This window comes from Cheilinus undulatus, linkage group 8 (genome assembly GCF_018320785.1).
Source record: "Cheilinus undulatus linkage group 8, ASM1832078v1, whole genome shotgun sequence".
Lineage (NCBI taxonomy): Eukaryota > Metazoa > Chordata > Actinopteri > Labriformes > Labridae > Cheilinus > Cheilinus undulatus.
The window spans coordinates 45255344-45278502 of record NC_054872.1 but is presented as its reverse complement, the minus strand read 5'-3'; the positions used below and the strand labels follow the sequence as shown (position 1 = coordinate 45278502).

The 23159-nt window shown below is 39.4% G+C and overlaps 1 protein-coding gene across 2 annotated transcripts in view; it reads left to right on the top strand.

The window, feature by feature from the left end:
- The window catches only part of LOC121513348 (thrombospondin type-1 domain-containing protein 7A), a 365219-nt gene that overhangs the window by 201279 nt on the left and 140781 nt on the right, over positions 1-23159 (top strand). For both annotated transcript variants that reach the window (XM_041793044.1, XM_041793043.1), the window contains 3 exons: positions 11851-11966; positions 16872-17007; positions 22767-22870. In XM_041793044.1, coding sequence (XP_041648978.1) covers positions 11851-11966; positions 16872-17007; positions 22767-22870 — 356 coding nt within the window. The remainder of the gene's footprint in view (positions 1-11850; positions 11967-16871; positions 17008-22766; positions 22871-23159) is intronic.

Here is a 23159-nt window from a genome sequence, read left to right as displayed (position 1 = left end):
GTTTCGCCATGTTAATCCTAAAGAACATGAATAAGCTTTCAGCTGTAAGGACCTGACATTCATCAATTTAAGGACACAGATGCAAAGAATCCTTCAGTTTTAAAGCACTTTCATGATTTTACAAGGACTTTTCTCAGGAACTTCTCAAGAAAAAAAAAAAAAAAAAGATCTAAGGAATATATAGGTGAGACGTACTCCACCCGATGAATGATAAGATGAAGATTTTCATGTTCTTTACCGTCGGAGAGGTAGAACAAACAAAATCATAACATCTCCCTGAGCTGTGCGAAACTGTTTTGGACACTTTTTTGTACTTGGCAGTGTTTGAAAGCTGTGTTTTACACATCACAAGCCTCAAAAGAGCTTCAGAAGTTCTGGTATTGATCCACAAGGTCTGTAGAACTCTCCTCCAGAGATGGAGCACAATTCTTGTAAAACATGTTTGCCCTTTTGGTGTATTGAGAGTAGCCAGGAAGATCAGCTCTTTAAAATCTCCTATTTGTTTCCAGCTGAGTGGAAATATTTGCAATAGCATTAAACTATTTGTGCATGTCTTTATCAAAGACGTCTGTTCACTGTTTCCTCACTGACTTGTTCAGGGCTGGGCTGCATGCTTTTGCATTTTGTGGTAAAAATATAAAGTTTATGGTCTCTTTAACATGACATCTCTTTATTCCATGTAGATCTGAGAGACCACCTGCCATAGTGGCTTTTAAACTCTTGTTTTATAAGGCCTTCGTTTGGTCATTTCTCGACCATACAGAGAGTATAAAGATGCAGCAGCCTGTGTTTCCTGGCCATCTGTTGCTCTGAGGCAGCATTCCCTCGCCTGAAAACCCAGGAGTGACTTGATATGGCTGTTTGTTTTCTGCTTTGCACATCTTCATCTGGCACAATCCAACTGGCAGGTATTCTTGATCAGTGCACCCATGGGATCCTTGGCAGAACAAACAAACATGGCCGCCCGCGCCCCTGCGTATGCAGATGTGCCCCGTCTCATTCACTGATGGATCTGAGCTGTCTTCCTCCTGAACCCCGAGGCAGTGAACCTCACAGGGTGCATGACACTGAGACACACATGCAAACACTCACACATATACAGATAAATGTAGACTGTCAAAGCCCAATAGAAAAGAAGGACCAAAAAGAGACAAATATGTCAGAGCCTCAGGCTCGGGCTGCTATCATACTACGGAGAAAAAGCTGTTGTGGTTTAAGGATAAAAACAACAACGCCTGCTTATTGATCCCAACAGTCTGTGTGCAGACTGAGACCAAATGTGTGTTTGTGTAATCACATTGAAGCTGTGGAATTTGTGGGAACAGAAACTGAATGATTCATGGTTTATGATGTTCGACAGTATTAAGCTCAGTCAATCATCTCCCTGCCGGGTTTTCTAATGGAGGCTGTGTTTACTCGCTGTTTGTGTGACTGTGATGGATCGATAAAAGCCCTCGAGAAGAAAAGCCAAAGACACCGCTGAAAGGCCTGCTGAAGAACTGCAGCTGTTTTATGCTAAATTAAACAAATGATGTTCTTGTTTTGTAGTCCACAATTTTGATAATGAAATTAATTAGGCCTTATCTTTTCCCAGCAGACCTTGTGTTTTTGTGTTTGTATGCTCTCTTAAAACTACAGACGCTTCCTTTTTGCTTTGAGACTCCCCTCTTCATCCTGCTCAACCATCTGCTTGTTTCCCAAAAAACCAGCCTCTCGCCGAACAGATTAGTCAACGCGCTAATAGCAGCAAGCAAAGCATGAGCATTAGCCTGGCTGCTCGTTTTAATGTTGCGCTTTGGGACAGACTCCCAGTACCGCACATCCCAGCCTCTCTACAAATCATGACATTTAAAGATCATTATGAGATTGTGACACTGACTGGAGCCAGCCAGTCACTTAAAAACATGGATGCTATCACTGAACAGCTTCATTGATTTCATTCTAGTACATTAGCACAGCGATAATAACACATGAGTACACTGTTTTTGAAAAAGATAGAGGAAGACAGATTAGAGAGCATAGCCCAGGCAACTTTAGGGATTAATTCCCCTCATAATAACTGTAAAAGCCTTGTAAAAGATGGAATACAAGAAGGAAAGAAATCGTAAAGGTAATAAAATCAGCATAAATAACAATATAACAAGTAGCTTTTACTCCCCCACGGACACAGTCTTCCAGCCAAGCATTGTGTTGTCGATATTCTGGCATCAAACATGGCCTGTTTTCCCTTCAAACTGGAATTTAATTGAATTTTAATCATCTAAATTTGGATAATACCCATCATTAACAGTGCTACAGTATAATTAGGCTAAAAGAGGAACAAAAGGGATGGCTCTCTCTGCTGAGGGAAACCTGCTGTGAGTCAACCCGTTGCCCTAAATCTAAAGCACTTAAAACTCTCAGGTTGCCAACAAAGGGAATTACGGAAAATAAAATCAAGAGTAAGAGCTACTCTGAGCAAGATGGGGGAGTTAAAGAACATAAAAGAGAACATTTTTAGCAGAAATGTAGGGGTCAGATACAGAAATGACACATTTTTAGCACCAGCTGACCTTATTTCATCTCCCTCAGGCTTCAGGCCAATCTCAGCATGCAGGTTGTAAACAGGCTAACACAAAAACAAATGCTGTAGTGCCTCTGAAAAGCAGGGTCACCAACCTGTAGATCACTATCTGGTAGATACTGAAGACATTTCAAGGAAATCTTTAACACGTAATGTGTTTCATCTCTAAATTAGAATTTCTTTAACCGCTTCAGTTTTCAGTATAAACAAGCTTAACATGTGTTTGATACTTGATTTTTCCAGTCTTATACTGGTGTTTTATTTGACTTTCATCATTAGCCTTTCAGTGGGACACGGTTGTCATGGAGCATATTCTACAAGGCTGGAATAATAATTATAACTTGGAAGGATGAGGAGGAGCAGAGGTTCTTTTTTTTGATAGTTCAGTGTCGGCAAAGGGACCTTGGTGATTTGTTTCATCCCTTGGAAATGTTATCTTGGCACACCAGATAGTCTGTTTCATTCAGTGCATGTAAAAAGTACTCATCCCTTGTATGTTTTGCCCTTTTATTGATTTGATAAATCAATCATGGTCAATATAATTTGGCTTTTTTGGCCAAAAATACCCTCTTTAATGTGTGAAAACAGATTTCTACAAAGTAATGTCAGAAATATGCAAGGTATAACAAGTGACTGCATAAATATTCACCTTCTTTAAAGTGACTGACCTAATTCAACAGAGGCCCAGCCAATTGGTGCTAGTAGTCTCACAATTAGTGAAATAGGCATCACCTGAGTGAATGTGTCTCAAGTGATTGTAGTATAAAGACACCTGTGTCTGGAAGGTCCAGACACTGGTTAATCTGGCTACCATTACACCATGAAGACAAAAGAACACTTCAAGCAACTCAGAGAAAATGTTATTGAAAAGTCTAAGTCAGGAGATGGATACAAATCAATTTCCAAGGCATTGAACATCTCCCAGAGTTCAGTTAAAGCCATCCTCAAGAAATGGAAGGAATATGGCACATAAATCTGCCTAGATCAGGCCACAAACTGAGTGACCATGCAAGAAGGAGACTAGTGAGAGAGACCACCAAGACACCTATGACTACTCTGAAGGAGTTACAAGCTTCAGCTGCTGAGATGGGAGAGACTCTGCAGGCAACAACTGTTGTCCGGATTCTGTACCTTTATGAGAGAGTGGCAATGAGGAAGCCACTTTTGAAGAATCGTATTGAATCTGGACTAGAGTTCACCAAAAGGCATGTGGGAGACTCTATGGTCAAGTGGAAGAAAAGTCTTTGGTCTGGTAAGACCAAAATGGAAGTTTATGGCACCACACAAGATGTGACATTTGGCGACCACCAAGCGCTGCACATCACCACAAACACACCATCCCCACTGTGAAGCACGGTGGTGGCAGCACCATGCTGTGGGGATGCTTCTCAGCAGCTGGCCCTGGAAGGCTTGTAAAGGTAGAGGGTAAATAAGAGATGAGAGGGCACTAAAAAACAAGGGTTACAGGTAAAAGTAACAAAAAAAGTGACAAGTCGGGGCACAGGTGGCCTTGTGGTTAGGTTGCGCCCCATGTGTGCAGGACGCCAGGGTTCAAGTGTGGCCTGGGGCTCCTTTTGTGCATGTTTCACCCCCACTCTTTTATCCCTTTTTCTGAATCTATCCACTGTTCCCCACTTTAATTAAAGCCATGAAAGTCCAAAAATAAATACAGGAAAAAAAAAATTTGCACTTGGGAATATCCTTACACACCTGAAGGTGGTTTGTGAGCTGCCACTGCCCAGGAGAAAGACCTAAAGTTGACATTTCTGGGTACTGATTCTTCAGTTTTTGTATATCTCTTTTGATGTTCATCCTAATAGTGTTTTTTTTTTTTTTTTGAGTGTTGTCCATTTTTTTCTCGTAGGGGTAAAAATTTCAAATGTGGCTGAACTGAAGTGTGGACTTAACGCCCTTACTTAGGGCACAACCAACAGGCCACTTTGAACATAAAACTATTTTGCCTTTAGTTTTAAAAAATAACTACAGCTCATAATGTACAACTTATCATACTGTATGGCAACTAAGGGATTCACAGTTTTAAATCCACAAAAATAAAAGAGTAAACTACAAAAGGTTTAAAAAAAAAAAAAGAAAAGAAAAGAAAAGAAAAGGTTGGAGCATTTGTATATTTCCATTTGAAATGAGCTCTTGACAAAGTCTGATGAACCCTTAAGGGAGACTTTCATTATTTGGAGCTTGGAAAGTTTTATCACTTTTGTTTTTGACATTTGATTGTGACATTTTCAGTCATGTAAGCCTATATTGGAACAACAACTCAGAACAGTGGAGCCCAGTTAAATTACATAATCTTTAGAAGGAATTAATTCAATCTGATATCTGTGGTGTAATGGAAACGCTGGTTTTGAATAAATGTGACAGAGCTTCTTGTAGGAACCCCACCCTTCTGCAAACACATGTTTTAGTGCTATATGGAATAGGCCTGTAGACAAATACAAGTAATAAATGTCCTATTGACTGCCAAATAAGTTGGTCTCAATGTTCCTCTGATTATTTGTATAGTAAATAGCTTCCTGTATGTTAATTGTAGACTTGAATGACTTCTGTTTTGATGACTCATTCTCTGCAATTACCATCACATCACAACTTTATGCAAAGTGGCTCAGTGTAGCTGGTGCTCCTGATTTAGTTTTTAGAAAGCCCCATGGAGAGCCTCATTTCCCCTCTTCTTTACCTTTACTGTGAGAGACGAGTCAAAATTCAGTTCAACACAACAGTTGACTCCCAGCGCACTAAAAGCACAGGTTGTTGAAGCAACAATTGGTGCTGTTATTTTCTGTTGAGGACACTTTAAACCAAAATCTAAAAGGCAGATTTTGCTCAATCCAAGGCAGAATTCTTGTTCTGTTTTTCAGCTTTGTTGTTTGATAGAGGTATTTCCACTCTTGGTCATTCAAGACCTTACACAGACGGTAAAGTCATCCTTAGACATTCATCATTTCAGCAGAGGTCAAAGGTTTAATCCCGTCTTTGTCAAGGAGCTCCTGGAGTCAATCACAACTATTAATCCTGCCTCAGGGCTTTGATGTGGAGTGGTGTTTGCAGCATTCCTTTAAAAAACCGGAACAAATACATGAAATGTCTTATTCAAAATCCAGAATCAGTGTTTGAGCACAAAGACGCCAGACTGGGTTGGAATTGAGGTACATAAAGATGAATTGATACAGTGTTTCCCATGACTTGGGTGGGCCACCCAGTATTCTGTACAGCTATTTGCAAACATTTTTTTCTGTTTTTTGTTTTATTTTCTTTTATATAAACCACTTCCACAAGACAGAGGGTGTATGAGAACATAAGAGTGATTTCTGCTGGAACTAAACTGTAAATGCTCTGGTTGTGGTGCAACATTTCAATGCTGAGGCTTCTCATGCTGTTGTTTCAGGATTTTTTTCTGCAGTTGTTTACAGCCAATGCTGTTCTGATCTTACAGTTCAGGATAATTGTCAGTTTAAGATATTTTGTCAACAAGAAATGCAAACACAAGTGGATTGTCTGTTTGAGTGAAATATGTAAACATGTAGTTACAATATTTCAAGTGTCTTTAATGTTGTGTTGATTCTAAGTACTAATAATCATGACATAGTCACATTGTAAGACTGATGTGGACCCCAGAAAGAATAGCTGTGGCAAAGCACCCGCTAATGGGGATCCTACTAAACTAAACTAAACTAAACTAAACTAAACTAAACTAAACTAAACTAAACTAAACTAAACTAAACTAAACTAAACCAAGCCTAGTCTATCTTAGCTTAGCTTAGCTTAGCTTAGCTTAGTTTATCCTAGCCCAGCCCAATTTAACTTAACTTAACTTAACTTAACTTGGGGAGTAGGTGGCCTAGTGGTTAAAGGCGCTCCCCATGTACGCGGGCGGCAAGGGTTCGAATCCGGCCTTGGGCCCCTAACCGCATGCCTCTCCCCCACTCCTGACCCTGTGTCTGGCTCTATCCACTGTCTTCCTCCATCTAATAAAGGCACAAAAATGCCCAAAAACAAATCTTAAAAAAAAAAAAAAAAAAACGTAACTTGACTTGAATTAAATTAAATTAAATTAATTTAAGTTAAATTAAATTGACTTGACTTGGCCTGACTTGACTTGACTTGACTTCACCTGACTTGACCTGGTCTGGCCTGGCCTGGCTTAGCTTAGTTTAGCTTAGCTTGACTTGACTTGACTTGACCTAAATTGAATGGAATAAACTTAATTCTCTTTAGGGGGCAAGTAGTGATTTCTATTTTTTCTAAGACTATGTTTAAACTGTTATCTACTATGCCACATATTCAAAGTGCAAGAATAAAAACACTTTTAATTCTTAAGATTCTTTTGTGTCCTGAAAGTAGTGAAATATTCTGGAAAAAAACTCAAAAGTTTAAGAAAAAGTCTTCGTCTAAAGCCTGGATGAGCAGTGGCACACACCACTCTTGTATGACCCGTTTCCACAAAGTGGTCAGGTTTAGTTCAGCATAATTTGTCTATGTTTAGGTCATTAAACTCTGATCTTATCCATGTTTCCCCAGCTGATGTCCATCCAGTCTCTCTCATTGTGACATGAAATCTATCTCCTTTAAAATATCCAGATCATGTGGCCCAGCTCAGTAGAGATGATTGTCTGGCTCCCAAACAGCTCTTCACGGTACCAGTTTGGCTTTTTATATATGTGGATTAAATAAGGACAGGATGGAAGAAAGGAACCTGGCTCTCAAATGGGAGCTTGTTCTTGTGGCTAACATTAAGAGCCGCCTAAAAGCACGGCATGTTTGTGAACAGCACATCTTCACTTGGTCGCTTATCCCACAAGGTTAGCGTATCACCATTTCGGTTAAAAGCAAGTTTGTGACAAAATTAGATGCAAGGAGGTCTGCAGGACTGAGTAATTTATAATATTGATAGCCTCCACGCCAGGTAAATTGGTTAAATTGTGGCAAAAATCACTTTTTCTGTAAAGTGTAGGGGTCACACTCATATAGAATATTTCTTATGATAATTGGAGTGTACTGGTCCATTTAGAGCTGTAATTATCTGACTTTCCTCCATTCCTGTTCATGGCTGTCCCCCTCTTCCTGACCCCCACTGACTTTGGCACTTCATCAGAATCATGTGACTGCAAAGAACCCATTATTTAGTGTACAAATGTGGAGGGAGTGTGCTCTGCTCTTTAGTAAGGTGCCTCAAATATGTATGCAATCTGTTTGAGAAACTTTAACAGCCAGGAACTGACAAGGTGTGTTATCTTGCTTTGTAGACTTGATATATTTGGTTTATGTAACCGTTGAGGTTTCATATCCACCTCCTTTTATTGGCTCTGCTATCATAATTTGCTTGTCCATCTGTTCTATATTTACTTGAGTTGCATTTAGATCTTGCAGATTTCTGCAAACTGTTTATTTTTATCTTCACACTGTATTCTCAGCCAGGTTCCCCTTGATAAAGAGCCTCTTGATCTCCACAGTCTCTACATATTAAGACTGCCTCACACTGTACAGTGTATAAATTGATAAAAGGTGGTGTAGCTCTTAGGTTTGGTGCTGAGATTATTCTGCCGTCTCAGACTCATGAGCTGGATCTGTTGAAGTGTCCTCGGGCTGCCCACCTGTTTATTCTTTGTCTTTACGACGATGAGCATCAGCTGAAGGCTGAAAATGTAAATGTCCCCCCTCCTTCTGCTTCATCAGGCAGCTGTTTTTTTTCCCGGGGACCATTCAGTTGTATGAAGACACTAGAGGATTTGTTCCGCTCGAGAGGGATTTAGCTCTGTCTATTGGTATTAAAAATAAATCTCTCCTTGTGTCGCTGTTACATTATTACATTTTCCCTGCGAGGCTCACTATCACTTCCCCGATAACACCATGCTAACGAGTGGAACGCCCAGAGGAGAGCGCTCATTCTCAGCAACATTAAACCTGACCCAGATGATCGCTGTGGCAGCCATAGGATGAGGAAACAGAGCGGCAACATCCCACTGTGACACTCGGGATGCAGTGTTGCAGAGATCAGATTACAAGATGTCTTCCAGCAGGTCTGTCTCGACCTATTTATCCCAGGCCTGCAGCATGCACGTGGGACTTTAGGTGCTTAAATGACTGAAGATTAAACATAACCCTTGTTCAAAAAAACCTCAGCTTGACCCTGCATTCAGTGCCATCAGAAGGATTATCACTCACTGATAGCAGAATCCAGTTAAAACAAGGGAGTCTCTTTCCTCGGGCCGCTCGCTCTGATAGTCTTTAGCCTTTAAGAGCTCAGTGTGTTACGGTTTCCTCAGCAGACTGAAATCCATTTAAACCCTCTCATGTTGACTAAACTAAACGTTTCCTCCTGCTGGGACATATGACCATCCCCTCTCTATATCTTTTAAAGTCCTGTCAGCCAGATGGCATACATCAGCCATAAACTGGATGTGATTACGAAGGTTTTCATCACTTTTTATTGCCCTAGATTGTGCTGAGAATAATTACATTCTGTAGTAAAGCAATACACAGATGGTCGGTGCACCAAACCTCCACAGTGAGATTTATTAAAGCTTTAAATCATGGTTTATATTTCTAGGAGCTGCTGCTTTAAATGTCAGTTGAATTTTGATCGTCTGTAGATGTGTATGAAAGTCATTCAGAGCCCAGATGATGTTTTACCAGATGGGTAAACCATTTATGTTTCAGCTAAAGCTGCAATTACAAAAAAACTCTCCAAATGAAAGAAGATTGTGATCATTTCTAAATACATGTTTTTACTGAAACAGACCCAGAAAATTTTTACCTTTACAGCAGCAGAAATGGATTTCTGCTTTGCCATTGTAGACATGCTCTGTAAATATTTAGTACACGTCAGTGTGTCAGACAGTTGTGTTTGTTTTATGGCTGTAAGCATATATCACACATGTCAAAGTCAAGGCATGGGGCCAAAGCCAACCGGCCATATCATTTCATGTGGCATGAAGGGCTTCCAAACATCATTTTCTTATTAAGCAATTCCAAACCACTGAGTGAAGGTTAAATGAATGCCCTACAAGCCATTGTGCATGCACTGTGGGATATGTAAGATAAGATAAGATATTCCTTTATTAGTCCCACAAGGGAAAAATCCAATTTAAAGCAGCAGAAAATAGTATAGACAAAGCAGGCTATTGACAGAAGCACAATGAAAGTATTGTGCACAAGAGCATTAATAAATATAAAAATATGGAATATACAAACGTCAACTTACAAATTATATATAGTAATTACAAACTGTTATGTACAGGTTGGATATAGTACAGATTGAGTGTTGGAGATACTTATACTATATATATATATATATATATATATATATATATATATATATATATAGTGATGGCAATTACGCCCACCCGAGGGCCCCATCAGGCGGGAAGGAGGATTGACACAACCCAAGTCATGCTCTGGATGTCTTTGATGTCTTTGTACATTAACAAGGGCATGAGAAAATAATCTGATGAAAACAAAACAAAAACCACAGTTTTAGGGCAGAGTTATGGGTAGATGTGGTGTTTAAACATAGCCTAGGGTACTGTTAAGGCGGGTAAGAGGGTTGCCACAAACCCCTGGTTGTCGTGTGTATGTTCTAAGCACCTGAAAACTGTTGGTGGTTGCTGGGCATATTACCAGGGGTGCAAAGGCCTGGACAAAAGAAATGCTGCTAACCTAGACCTTGGCGGCTGAGCGACACACTTACATGTCAGATGTGCTGACACTGACTCTGGCTGCCCTCCCTCCTATCTTCAGCTCGGGATTGTAGAACATCAGGACCTGTGAAGAACCGTTAGCGCTCTACATGCCTAAAACTTCTGCACAGTACTGTATATATATATATATATATATATATATATATATATATATATATATATATATATATACACAAACATGGGTACAGATTATACATATGAATATTAGTCATTGCACAGATTACTTCAAGCTGTTTCTGTTGTGAAGCCTAACAGCTGATGTAGTCCATCAGTGACATGTAAATCTGTGTTTTGTCAACTTATAGTACTGTCAATTTTCCTCTGCAATCTCAGCAGATTGGCTGTTGATCAAAAACAAATTATAAGGCAGGGACAACATGTATGATGAAATTACATTTATGTGTTGTACCATATTTCACCCCATCTCAACTGCACTTAGCCGGCTATAAACTTGACAAATAGTGCTTGATAATATTTTTGCAGTGATAGAAAAAGGAATTTATAGAGGACATGCATGTGACATCACAGGCAAAGTCTCTGCAGTTCCAGCTCCTGAGTGCCAGAAAGTTCAACTGGCGACAAAAATCAGTGGGAAGAGAGCAGTAAACGGCAATATTTTAGCTGAATATTGCCACCTTCATGTTGATGATGTTTACCACGGTTGGTACAGATCCCCAGTTGATGGAATATGTTCATGTATAAGAGGTATGGCTATTAAAACAGCATGACTAATGCTGTAATTGAATTTTATCTAACATAAATATTTTTAATAATATTAAGTAATATTAAGTACTCCCCTTCTGCATTGACACACCGCTGCATTCATGTATTCCACTGATCAAATCAGTGCAGTGGGTTTTCTTCTGTCTCAGAACCTCTGTGGTTCTTTTCTTTACTTCTGACACAGACTCTAAACTTTTGGGCACAGATTTGATCTAGGAAAAAAGGAAAAAGTCACACAGTGCTAGATCAGGTGAATAGACTAGAGCAACCCATCCTGGTACTTTGCCCAAACAATAAGAGCCCCGCCCCTTTTAATGTACAGTGCTTCATGACTTTAATGGTTCTTTGTTCTATAATACCTGATGGGCTTCAATAGTTTCCCCGTAATGGTAACGTACATAAATGTTGACTTTAGACAGAAGGGTAATATTGCTAACATCTCCATGCTGGACAGCATTATGGTTTCTGATGATGACACCAGAAAAAAAATCAGCTTTAAAATGACCCAAAATTCAAACTAAGCATTAGGTTTCAATTGGCTCTTAGACAAATCGAACACCGAGGATTTGGGGTGATGTAACTGTTGCTTTTATTCAGCACCTTGTGATTTAAGAAAAGCAATCTTCTTTTAGGCTGATACTTACCAAAATGGGATTTGACCAGGAGTCAGATTCAGAACGAGGGGGTGAGTGTCCCCCAGAAATCCATTAAGAAACAATCTTCTGCTCCACATCAACATATTTCAGTATTTTTTTTCCTCTTGGGTGTGAGACCACACACTGAAGTGTTATGGTTAAAGAGCTCCCAGCAGTGTTAATCTACAGCCCTGCTGTCTCTGTTCTTTTTTCTCAGGTGTCCAGACGGCCCTCGACCTAGCACGATGCGACCGTGCCAGCTACCCTGCAAGAAAGACTGTATTGTGACCCCTTTTAGCGACTGGACGACGTGTCCTGTTACCTGTGATGCAGGTACAGTAGGAGAAAAAGAATTGTCTGTGAGGAGAAATGAACCATGTGATATACAACTGAACATGATTAAGGCCTTTATTAAACTTAGGTTTTTTTTTTTTTTCTTTTTAAATTTTCTGGCCAGTTTTACATTTCTTTCATGTAGTTCACACTCTGTCTTCTTTATTTTTCACATGAACTGTCAAAAAATAATAATTCAATGTAATCCCCGTGAAACAGATTTATCTTCTTATAATGTAGGTAATGTTAACAGTGTCAATAGGCACACTGTAGCAAATGATGAGGAAAGTAATGTCAACTTCATAGCTATTCCATAATGTGCACAAACATCAGGATGCCAGAAAATATAGATGAGACAATGTAAATTGAGAATAACTGAATATGGGGAAAAGAGAACAAATTGGGAAATTTGACAAAAATGTGTTGAAGTGGCAAAATAGGGCAAAAAGAAGCAAAAATTTGTTCAAAAAGATTCTTAAAAATTGTGGCCAATTGGGCAGAAAGTGACCAAATAATGGCAAAAATGGCCAAAAAGTGGAAAAAATTGGTTGAAGGGGGAAAAAAACTGTGACAAAAGGGGGCAAAAAGGGGCAAGAATGGGTCAAAATTGGCAAAAAGCTGGCAAAATGGGTTAAAAGTGATGAAAGAATGTGGCAAAATTTGGCTAAAAGTTGCCAAACAATGGCAAAAGTGGGTTAAAAGTGGCAAAATTGGGTACAGGAAAAAAAGAAAAAAGAATCGGTAAAAGGGGCAGGTAAAAGAGGCTAAAATGGGCCAGAATAAGCAAAAAAGTGGTAAAAATGAGTAAAAAGTAGCAAAAAGAACTGGCTAAATGGCAAAAAGCACCAATACTGGGTTTCGGGTGTCAAAACAAGTGGCAAAAATTGGTTGAAGTGGAAAATAACTGTGACAAAATGGGGCAAATAGTGGCAAGAACTGGTTAAAATTGGCAACAAGCTGGGTTAAATTTGATGAAAGAATTTGGCAAAATTTGGCCAAAAGTTGCCAAACAATGGCAAAAGTGGGTTAAAAGCATCAAATTTAGGTAAGAAAAACAAATGTAAAGAAGAGTGGGTTAAAAGCGGCAGGAAAAAGTGGCAAAAATGGGTGAAAAGTAGCAAAAAGATCTGGCTACAATGGCAAAAAGCACCAAAAATGGTTTACAGGTGTCAAAACAAGTGGCAAAAATGGGTAGAAAGATGTGGTTATATTGGTTAAAAGTAGCATAAATTAATATCATAATAGTTTGCCACGATTTTCAGCTCCAAAATGATGTAACTGTTAGTCAGAATGCTAGTAACAATGGTACTGATCCAACACACATACACTGATATCATGAATAAATCACAACTGGGGAGGGCCCATGCTCTTGGCTTTGTCAGGGGCCCTGCCAAATCTGAGGATGGGTGTGGTTACAGTACTTGCCATAAAGGTGTAATAATAAGTTATGGTTGTACAAATTCCCAAGGCACACCTAGACTTTCCTTAAGGCACACTAGTGTGCCCTGCCCCACACCATTTGAGAACCACTGCTTTACAGCACGTACTACCAGCATGCCTTGCAAGCAAACAACTGTGAGAAAACAGCCAGCAAGGGATGTAGTATAACTCGCTGCATCGTTTTTACCTTTTTTTTTTTCCTTTCTGTTGCTTGTGTAGACATCAGTGAAGAAAAAAGGACAGGGGAAGATTAACAAGGCACTTGAAGTTCCCTGAGAGAAGATTTTCTTGATTTTCTTTCACTTTTCTCACTCAACAGAAGCCACAGACCCAAACAGCTGATTCGATGACAGGATATGATTATAAGCAAAGCTGAAGCTTGCATTACAAAATAATGTCAAACACAGAGGCTTTCTTAGTGAGGAACAAAACAATTCAAAATGTTTGAATTTTTGGACCAGCATTGTTTTTGGCCCATTTTCACCTAAAATGTGCTAAATTACGTGGCACAACTGTACCCATCTGTAGTTGTGTTACAGTCCCCCAGCACATCCTGTTTAAGAGGCAACACACACTGAAATTACTAGAAGCTAATGCTACTACTATTTTAAAGTACCTTATACAACCTAACTTCAAAAGTACAGAGATATCTCTCCCTCTAAGACAGTGGTTCTCAACCTTTTTTCAGTGATGTACCTCCAGAGATGAGGTCATGTGGCATTGCCAGGGTGGGTCAACCATCCTGCCATGGAGGAGACTGGGTTTTTAAGGATGATAAAATTGAGTACTAAAACTAAAATTCAGTTTATGAACTTACACTTATTTTCTATTGCAGTATTTAAAAGTTACTTCAAACAGTTTTTGCATGAATACCATTTCTTTTCAGTAAATATATTTGAAAATATCATGTACCCCTTTGGGTACCTCCACGTACCCCCTTGGGGTATGTTTGGCCCTATTTGAGAACCACTGCTCTAAGATGTAGGCAGACCATGATAAAAGGACTGGATTGGCTGATTTTACATTTTGTGGGCCAGTTAATACTCCAGATACCAAAATACACTATATAGACAAAGTATTTGGCCACACCTGTTTGTTATTAAATTTAGGTGTTTCAGTCAGACCTGGTTGATTTTATATAGGTGTATGAAATCAATCACCTAGCTATACAGTTTTCATTTGCAAATATTTGTGATACAAATGGGTCGTTCTGAAGAGCTAAGTGACTTTAAGTGTGGTACTATGATGATGCCCCCTTTGCAATAAGACAGTTCTTGAAATGTCATCTCTGCTGGATATTCCAAAGTCAACTGTAAGTGATATTATTAGAAAGCGGAAGTGTTTAGGAACAACAGCAAATCAGCCATAAAGCGGAAGACCATGTAAAATCACAGAGGGGTCGCCGACTGCTAAAGCGTATAGTGATTCCACAGCTGAAGAGTTTTGAACTCCCACTGGCGTTAATGCTGGTGCTGCATGGAATAGGTTTCCATGGCTGAGCAGCTACATGCAAGCCTCACATCATCAAGTCCAATGCCAAGTGTGAGATGGAGTGGTGTAAAGTACACTGGCATGGGACACTGGAGGAGTGGAAATGTGTTCTGTGGAATAAAGAATCACGTTTGTTTGGTAGGCAGGTAACGCTGGAAAAAACGTTACCTGCCTGACTGCGTTGTACCAAATGTGACGTTTGGTGGAGGAGGGATAATGGTAGGGGGCTGTTTTTCAATGTTTGGGCCCCAGTGAAGGCCAATCTTAATGCTCTAGCATACAAAGACATTTTGGCTATTCTTCCAACTTTGTGACAGCAGTTTGGGGAAGGCCCTTTTCTATTCCAACATCACTGTGCCCCAGTGCACAAAACAAGGACTATAAAGACACAGTTTGATGAGCTTGGTGTGGAAGAACTTGACTGGTCTGCACAGAGCCCTGACCTCAACCCTACTGAGCACCTTTGGGTCTAATTGGAACGGAGATTACAAGCCAGGCCTTCTCATCCAACATCAGTGCCTGACCTCATGAATGCTCTACAGAATGAATGGGCATAGGTTCCCACAGAAACACTCCAAAAATCTTGTGGAAGTCTTCCAAGAAGAGTGGAGGCTGTTATTTATAGCTGTAAAGGGGGGGCAACTCCATATTAACGCATTTATTTGATTACAGTGTCATTACAGTTACAGTGCATTTCTCCAGGTTCAAAGTAAAAGCACTAAAAGTCATAGTATGTGCAAGGGGAAACTGAAATTCACTGCAGAGGAGTAAATATTTAACAGATTCATCCAATGTGTGACAATTTAATGCTGGCATGCTGTTAGAACATGCTGTGAAGCTGTAAGGACTGTGCAGTATCATCATGATGCTGTCTTTTTCAACTGATATGTCTAGTTTTATGTAGATCTGATAGAATATGAGTAATGTGCAAGATACTGTTTGTTTTCTGTGATTTTTAATGGTTTGCATTTCTTCTTTTACAATTGATTTTATTTGTTTTTATCTTTCAATTCTTCTGTAGAGGGAACTAAATAAATTCATGGTTGGAGTTTTATGTTGATGCTGTAAAATTGAACTGTTCATGATGGTTAACCATGAGATAAACAGAGAAGTATCATTTATGTGTGAGATGGTAATCCAGCCAGGACTGCACACAGAAGGAAGTTTAAGTTAACCGTGTGGAAAACTGCAGAGGTGGGACCCTCAGCACAAAGGCACAAGCACCTCAAGCACAACAGATCTGCACTCGCGTGGCGTTTCACATAATTAATCTGACAGATTGGCGTGTAAGACAACCTTTTGAGCCGACCTGGCATGCCGATTCGCCCGTGACTACAGGTGTCAGAAAGTGCATGGCGCTGTTGTTGTTGTTGTTTTCATGCTGGGAAAGAAAAACATTGCTTAGATGAGGTCACCTCTGTCAGGAAGCCGTCACCCAGGCTGTCAAGAATCTGCACGTACACACACATAAAATTGATTTACGACTGGAAATCATGATCGTCCATATTTTGATGACCTCTTCATGTGAACTGGCGACATAAATCACCTCATTCTGAGTGTGCTGTGCCGCTGGCCATGCATTTTAATTTGTCGCTGTTGATATCTTCACCTTGTGCAGAGAATTACAAACAGCACTCACACACAAAGGTTTAAAGCAGGACTATCCAGAGGCTCGTTTCATCTTAATGAACTACTAGAGGGCATCTCTGCTCATGTAAATACCATAAATTTAATCTGAGTCATTTCCAAGGTCTAATGGGATTTTTCTACATCATCGCTGGCTTGATATCAGCAATGAGACATGCATGTTGTCCTACCATAACCATCCAATTAGATTTGGCAGTAGCGGTCTCCAAGTTCATTCTTCAAGGACTATTAGTAGAGTAGGCTTGCTTATCACTTTGACATGTTCCTCATCACTCTCTCATGCAGACATTTCTTAGTCTAACATGATCTTTGTCTGTGTCTGTTCAGCGGGTAACGCCATAAAGACGAGGCAATCAAGGAAACGTCTCATCATCCAGCAGCCGTCCAATGGAGGACAGGAGTGTCCCGAGTTGCTGGAGGAGGAGCAGGACTGTGAGCTGCCCACAGTCTGTCCAGGATTCAGGTAACAGCACATGCAGATGTCAGAGAGAGGTTTCCCCAAAGACTTGAATTAAACTGTGATATAAGCAACTTAAAGCTCAGGCTGTGCCACATTCTTAACATATAACCTTCTAAATACAAAGATGTTTTTGATTATTCACAAAACAAAGACAGTGAGTTGTGAGGTATCATAGTATTATGATATGGAAATATAGTATTTTTAACCTGTTTTTCCCATTTAACCCTTAACAGATGTTATCCAAATCTTGGTCAAAGGGCATAACTGGACTTGATTGCTGTTCTTAAAAATACTTTTTCAGTTTTGAATTGAAGAAGCTTTTTGGAGGAGAGTTGAAATGTCCTCAACAACCTTAATCAGTCCAATTGCCCAACTTTGACCGACTAATTTATATCCATCACCTGGATGAGTATAATGTAGATGCCCTTTAATGCAATTCATGTGGCAACCAATATAACCATACCCACTTTTATCTCAATATCAGTACAAAAACAGATCATTTTTCTTGCTTCAGATCTTTGATATATATTATTACTAGGGTAGTTAACATTAACTCGTTAATTCATGTGATTAATCTTGGAACCTCAACGCATTGGAAAATAATGCAATTTAATCATGTGACTAAGTTTGACCATAACTTTCTCCTGTAGTTAAGATAAAATCAAAAAAGTGGGTAGATGCTGCAGTGATAAACTATCTTTACGCTGAAGCACAGCCAGTCTTAAGTTCCACCTTCAGGCAAAGCACATCTTTGCTAATGTTAGCAAAGATGCTAACAACAACACTGGATCAAGCCATGGTCATACCACTCTCTTCAACTGTTTCTGGACAGTTTTCTTCTTCAGCTGCTCAGATAAATGCTGAGAAGTGCTCCAAAACTTCGAGCAAGTTAACAATATTAATCCAGTGTAGAAATCCGTGGTGAAACTGGCAAAATTTAAGTTAAATAGCGAACTTGACGAGCTGAAGACAGAAAATAGGATGCATTCACGTAACCTCACTAAATAAGACAACTGAATTTTATGTTATGATGTGTTCAAATGTCACGTAAAAATGGGAAAATGAATTTTTTGATGAGAAACTTCATTAAATACAGTTGTAAATATGTGTTTATATTTGAGGGATACACAATAGAGCTGACAGACTGAATCATAGCTTTTTAACTCAAGCACTACTCAGCTAAGAACACTTGTAGTTTGAATATTTGCTCGGATCTCAGATCAGCACTTTAATATGCTGTACATAGAATAAAAGTAAAACACTTGACAATAACAACCTTTAATAATCTAAAACATAAAATATACTTAAACTATTAAAAAAATGCTGTGATCAATCATGATTAATCACAGCGTAGTGATGTGGTTAATTGATTTTTTTTAATTGAGTAACAGTACTAATTATTATATCTTTGTAGGTCTCTGCTGAAGCTGGCCACACACCACATGATTTTAAGCCTAAATTCAGGTTTAATTTGCGCCCCCTTATTTATTATGGAGGTTTGTCCCAAGTCAGGATTTGTTGCAAATAACTATTTGTTCATGCAGTCCTTTAGTGTTTAGTGTCCATGCGATGAATTCACTGTTTCCAACTGTGTTAGAGTCTCCCAACCTTGAATGCCAAATATCAAACATGTTTGCTCTTAAAGATTGTCAGTCGGTCTGCCTCTGACTGGAAGACAAACTTAGCCAATGAGAGCGAGCAGACTTGGTGGGGTCAACAGTCATAATTTTACAGCTTGAAAACTATACCTTTGTCAGGATTTCACCCTTATAGTTCCCACATGATTTTTTGCTGCAGCTGTGGTGTTTGCAAGGACTGCCAGTCGAGGGTGTTGATTGTTCTTCAGAAGTCTTTATTGCTCATGCAAATTTCTGTAAGATCTGGGTTGTAAGGAATCCTCCCTGTGAGGTCATTACTACAGACAGCTGGTGTTTGGTCTCAACACACTGAGCGTATGTGTTTGGCTGATTTTAAGATAATATCCAATTTCCACATACTCTACGCGTGCTGTGGTCTGCTCGTACAGCACACTGTGGAGCCAAATCTCTGTTGTGTCCCAAAAGCGCCACTCCACCCTGCTTGAGATACACGCCAGGTCTATTTTCAGCACCGTCTGCTGCCAAACCACATCAGTGTACATAGCAGAACAGCAGGAACAACGTGCAAAACATTAAATACATACACAATGCATGTACTCCTGATTGTAAATCATCACTACATCAACATCATGTTTCCTCCAGTGGCACAATCAGCGGGACACCAGGAGGTCGGTGGGTCACAGAGCTACTATGGCACCACTGTCAGAGAAAAGTTAACTTTTGGGGTGGAAAACCACAAAACTGTACATGAAACCACACCACCTTTGTTGCAAATATGAACCTTTTACTTTCTTAATGTGCACAGCCATGGTAGAAGCAATAGCAATGCTTGCCAACAGTGGGAGAAAAATGCTGGTGAAGTATGTGGATTTTGGGGTTATGAAATGTATTGAAAAGTCTGTTGATTCTCACATTTTTAATATGGTTTCAAATGTGAAAATTGTTTAGTGTGCAAAAAAGTCTATGATATGCCTTTCTTTAGAAGAAAATGCCTCCATCTCCTTGTTCTGTTACATCTGTCATTGCATCCCAAGTCCAAACTTTCCCATTTACATTAAAAACATTTGGATAAGATTGAAAATTTTAAGAAATTTGGGTTGTGATTTGCCATTGAGCAGGAGGTTGTTTCTGAACTACTGGTCCAGTGTAGCCAGCCTTGGTTGTGCATTTATTTATTTATTTTTTGCTTTGCATGCAAAATCAGCAATATATTGACACATTTAATTGTCTTAAATTGACTTACTTAACGTAGTGGCATCTCCTCACCCCTAAAGAACCTTTTCTATCACAATAATTGATTGTTCCTTCATAACTTAACACTACACAGATGTGAATGTGATAAAATAATGCACTTTTGAATGAACACAGAGGATCTGATCTGTGGTTATTTATAGATGTGCATGTTTTTTTTTACTTATTACAGACAAACATAAGTATAAAAGGCTTTTCAGCTAACTCACTAATAGACTAATAAATTGTGAATTATATATGGTGTTTTGCTTGTAAAAATGTTTCTTTGAGTATCTTTGGTTTATGCTTTTATATTATTCATTGGCTCTGCTAGACTGTATAATAAGACTGTTGTTAGTGAGGATTTAAATTGTTGGCTTTTATTGCAGAGAAAGCCTTTTGTACCCACCCTCTATCTAGGCTCTCTCTTTGCACTTTTCTCTGCCTTTCTAGTTTCTCTTGTTCCAGGAATAGTTGTCCTTTTTGTGGTTATAGCTACAGGTCATGCTAGGGTAGGTAGCATGGCTACCTGGAGCTTGCATGTACACAGCCTGGATCTGTATCTAAGGCGGCTGTGCTGTTTGGGCTGTGATGGGTGGGTAAGATAAAGTAGGTCTCCATGTTGGCATGGTGGGTGGTGAGAGCTAGCATGGAGGGGGTTGCTCTGGGATGCCTTAGATCACTGTTCAGTCCTCTGGAGGTTCATAGGACTGACTGAACAAAACACCAGCAAAGAGGGGGTTCTCAGCTGACAACCATGGCAAAGTGCTGGCTCTCCGCTGCACATAGATCTGCATTATTTAGTTGTAATGACCAATAAAGGGCTTGATTTGGTTAGGGATCTCTTCTTTAAGTACTTATCATTTAGGTAGGGAATAAATACCTTGACTATACCGTAATCAAAAACCATTTATTTCCAGCACTTTTGAATTTCATGATTTTATTTTTAACTTTGATGTTTGATGTTTAATTCCCCCCAAAATGTGGAAACAAATAAGCCAAAATCCTTTGGATATTGGCTACTTTAAAAACAAGTAAATATTGAATATAAAAGACTTATTTTTTACACCTCTTATCTTGTGCATGATCACAGGGGGATTAGAGCCAGTCCTAGCTAAAGTCAATCACAGGGATGAAATACTTAGGCAGACATATAAAGTTTGATAAAATAAGCCAAATAAAAGCAGTAACAGTAAAAAGTTATAACCTTGCAAAGCAAGAAAATTTACCAGCCTCTAAGTCTGTTATCAAGCAAATCCATCTTGAAAAGCTCCAATCTACATTTGTACCAAACTGAAAACAGTTCAGGCCAATCAGTGTCATTTGAGGAGAATGAGACCATAACAGTGGGTGAGGTTTAGTTGTACTGGAAGCTGCTAGCAATGATTGCTACTATTGCAACAATTAGCTCAGAGAATCGCGACAGTTTTATCAGAACTGGACATTTCTGTATAAAATAAAGAGCTAAAAACAGCTCTGAAAGCTTTCCATGATGGAAAAGATGTTTTTGCTCTTCTGCCAATCTGCTCTGGCTTTTGGCACGAGTTTTATAGTTATGAGGTGAAGGGGTTAATTATTGTGTGAATGGGTACATACAATGTTTGCTTGGATGTAGCCACAGCGGCGGTTTTGTCAGAACGGAGCAACATTTCTTTATTAACACAAGCAGAGCCACACTGTGAACTTTTCATAACAGAACAGATGTTTTCACTCTTCTCCTGACTGACTTTGCAATTGTTACTCATGGCGTTTGCTGATGTATCCAGTGGCTTCTGCCATGGTAGCTATTAGCCTGAATGTAGCTATAGCGGCAGTTTAATTGGAACTGTACCACATTTCTTTATAGCAATAGAGCGAAGAGCCACCCTGAAAGATTGTCTTAGCAGAGAGGATGCTTTTGTAAGTGTCCTGTCCAGCTGGAGGATTCAGGGGGCACTCAAGATATCAAAGAACTAGTGCAGGAACAAGGAAGCAATAATGTGATAGCCTTAGTTTTATTCACAGAGAGGCTCCAACATTTGCACGCTACAGCAGCGCTAGCCTGTCAGCTCAGGGTAGTACCAAAGCTGTGCATGTCTACTTCTTAATTGTGTTTTGTCGATCTGATTGGCTGGTAATGAATGAGATAGACAGAATGTTTGTACAGTCACCTTCCACGAATTTTGTGAAAAGTCCTGCCCTAGGTTAAATAGTGACTCTAAATTGCCCATAGATGTGAGTCAGAGCATTCCTGTTTGTTTGAGCTCTATATGTCAACCCTGTGGCTTACTGGTGACTAGTCCAGGTTGTACCCTGGCCGCTCCCTCAGTAACAGCTCGATTTAGGTCAAGTTGCAACCACAATCCTGCACAAAATAAGCAGTAAAGAAATCAGAGGGCTAGACGAATGTAAAACTAGGTAGATTACTTTAAAATAACTTAATAAACAAGAGCTAAATAAGTCTAAACTCCTCCGAACTGTGTGTTTGTCACTGATTGGTCAAAAAAAAAGGAAATTGGACAGCATTATGTAGTAAGCTATAAATGCCATCTAATGCTTCCTCTGTTAAATTCAGTACTGTGAACATAGTTCTCCTGCTAGCACAAAGTGATTAGTGATTAATGTAATGATTAGTGCTACTAACGTAATAAATAAAATGTTTTTGATGATCTTACTGCTATAAATGTTCTGTTTTTAACTGCAGAGCACTTTGAATTGCTTTGTGTATGAATAGTGCTGTATAAATGCACGTACCTTACCTTATCTTATCTGAAAACAGGCCCTTCTGTTTAATGTTGGGTAAATTTCTGCAACATAAATAGAAACACTGGTCAGAGAAATCACATTTTGTAGAGTTGCAGACTTTATCACACGGTTGAGCAGTGCAGTGTTGGTGTAATAGTGAACAGGATGAAACGGCTGTATTGTTTTATAATGTTGTTCTCTGTGTTCCAGGTGGAAAACCCACAAATGGAGGAAGTGCCAGCTGGTCCCGTGGTTTCTCAGACAGAATAATTTGGGCGCACAGGAGACCTGTGGACCAGGACTTCAAACCAGAGGTAAACAAACAGATCTCTCCATCTCTTTTCCCTCTGCGTCTTAATTGAACCGTTCCTAATCACCATGAAATGAATTCTTGCTCATTGCGGTGCATCTGGAGCCCGGCCATGATCCAGCAGATGGATGTGCCAAGATTTAGAGAAAAGACCTATTTACTCAGAGAACACATCGACTCATCCCACTTAAAAAAAAGACGTGACACAAACTGAAGCTGACACCCATAAAAACATCAACAACAGACTTTTTTCTTTATTTTTCCCTGTTCCTTTTTTCATTATCCTCCTGAGT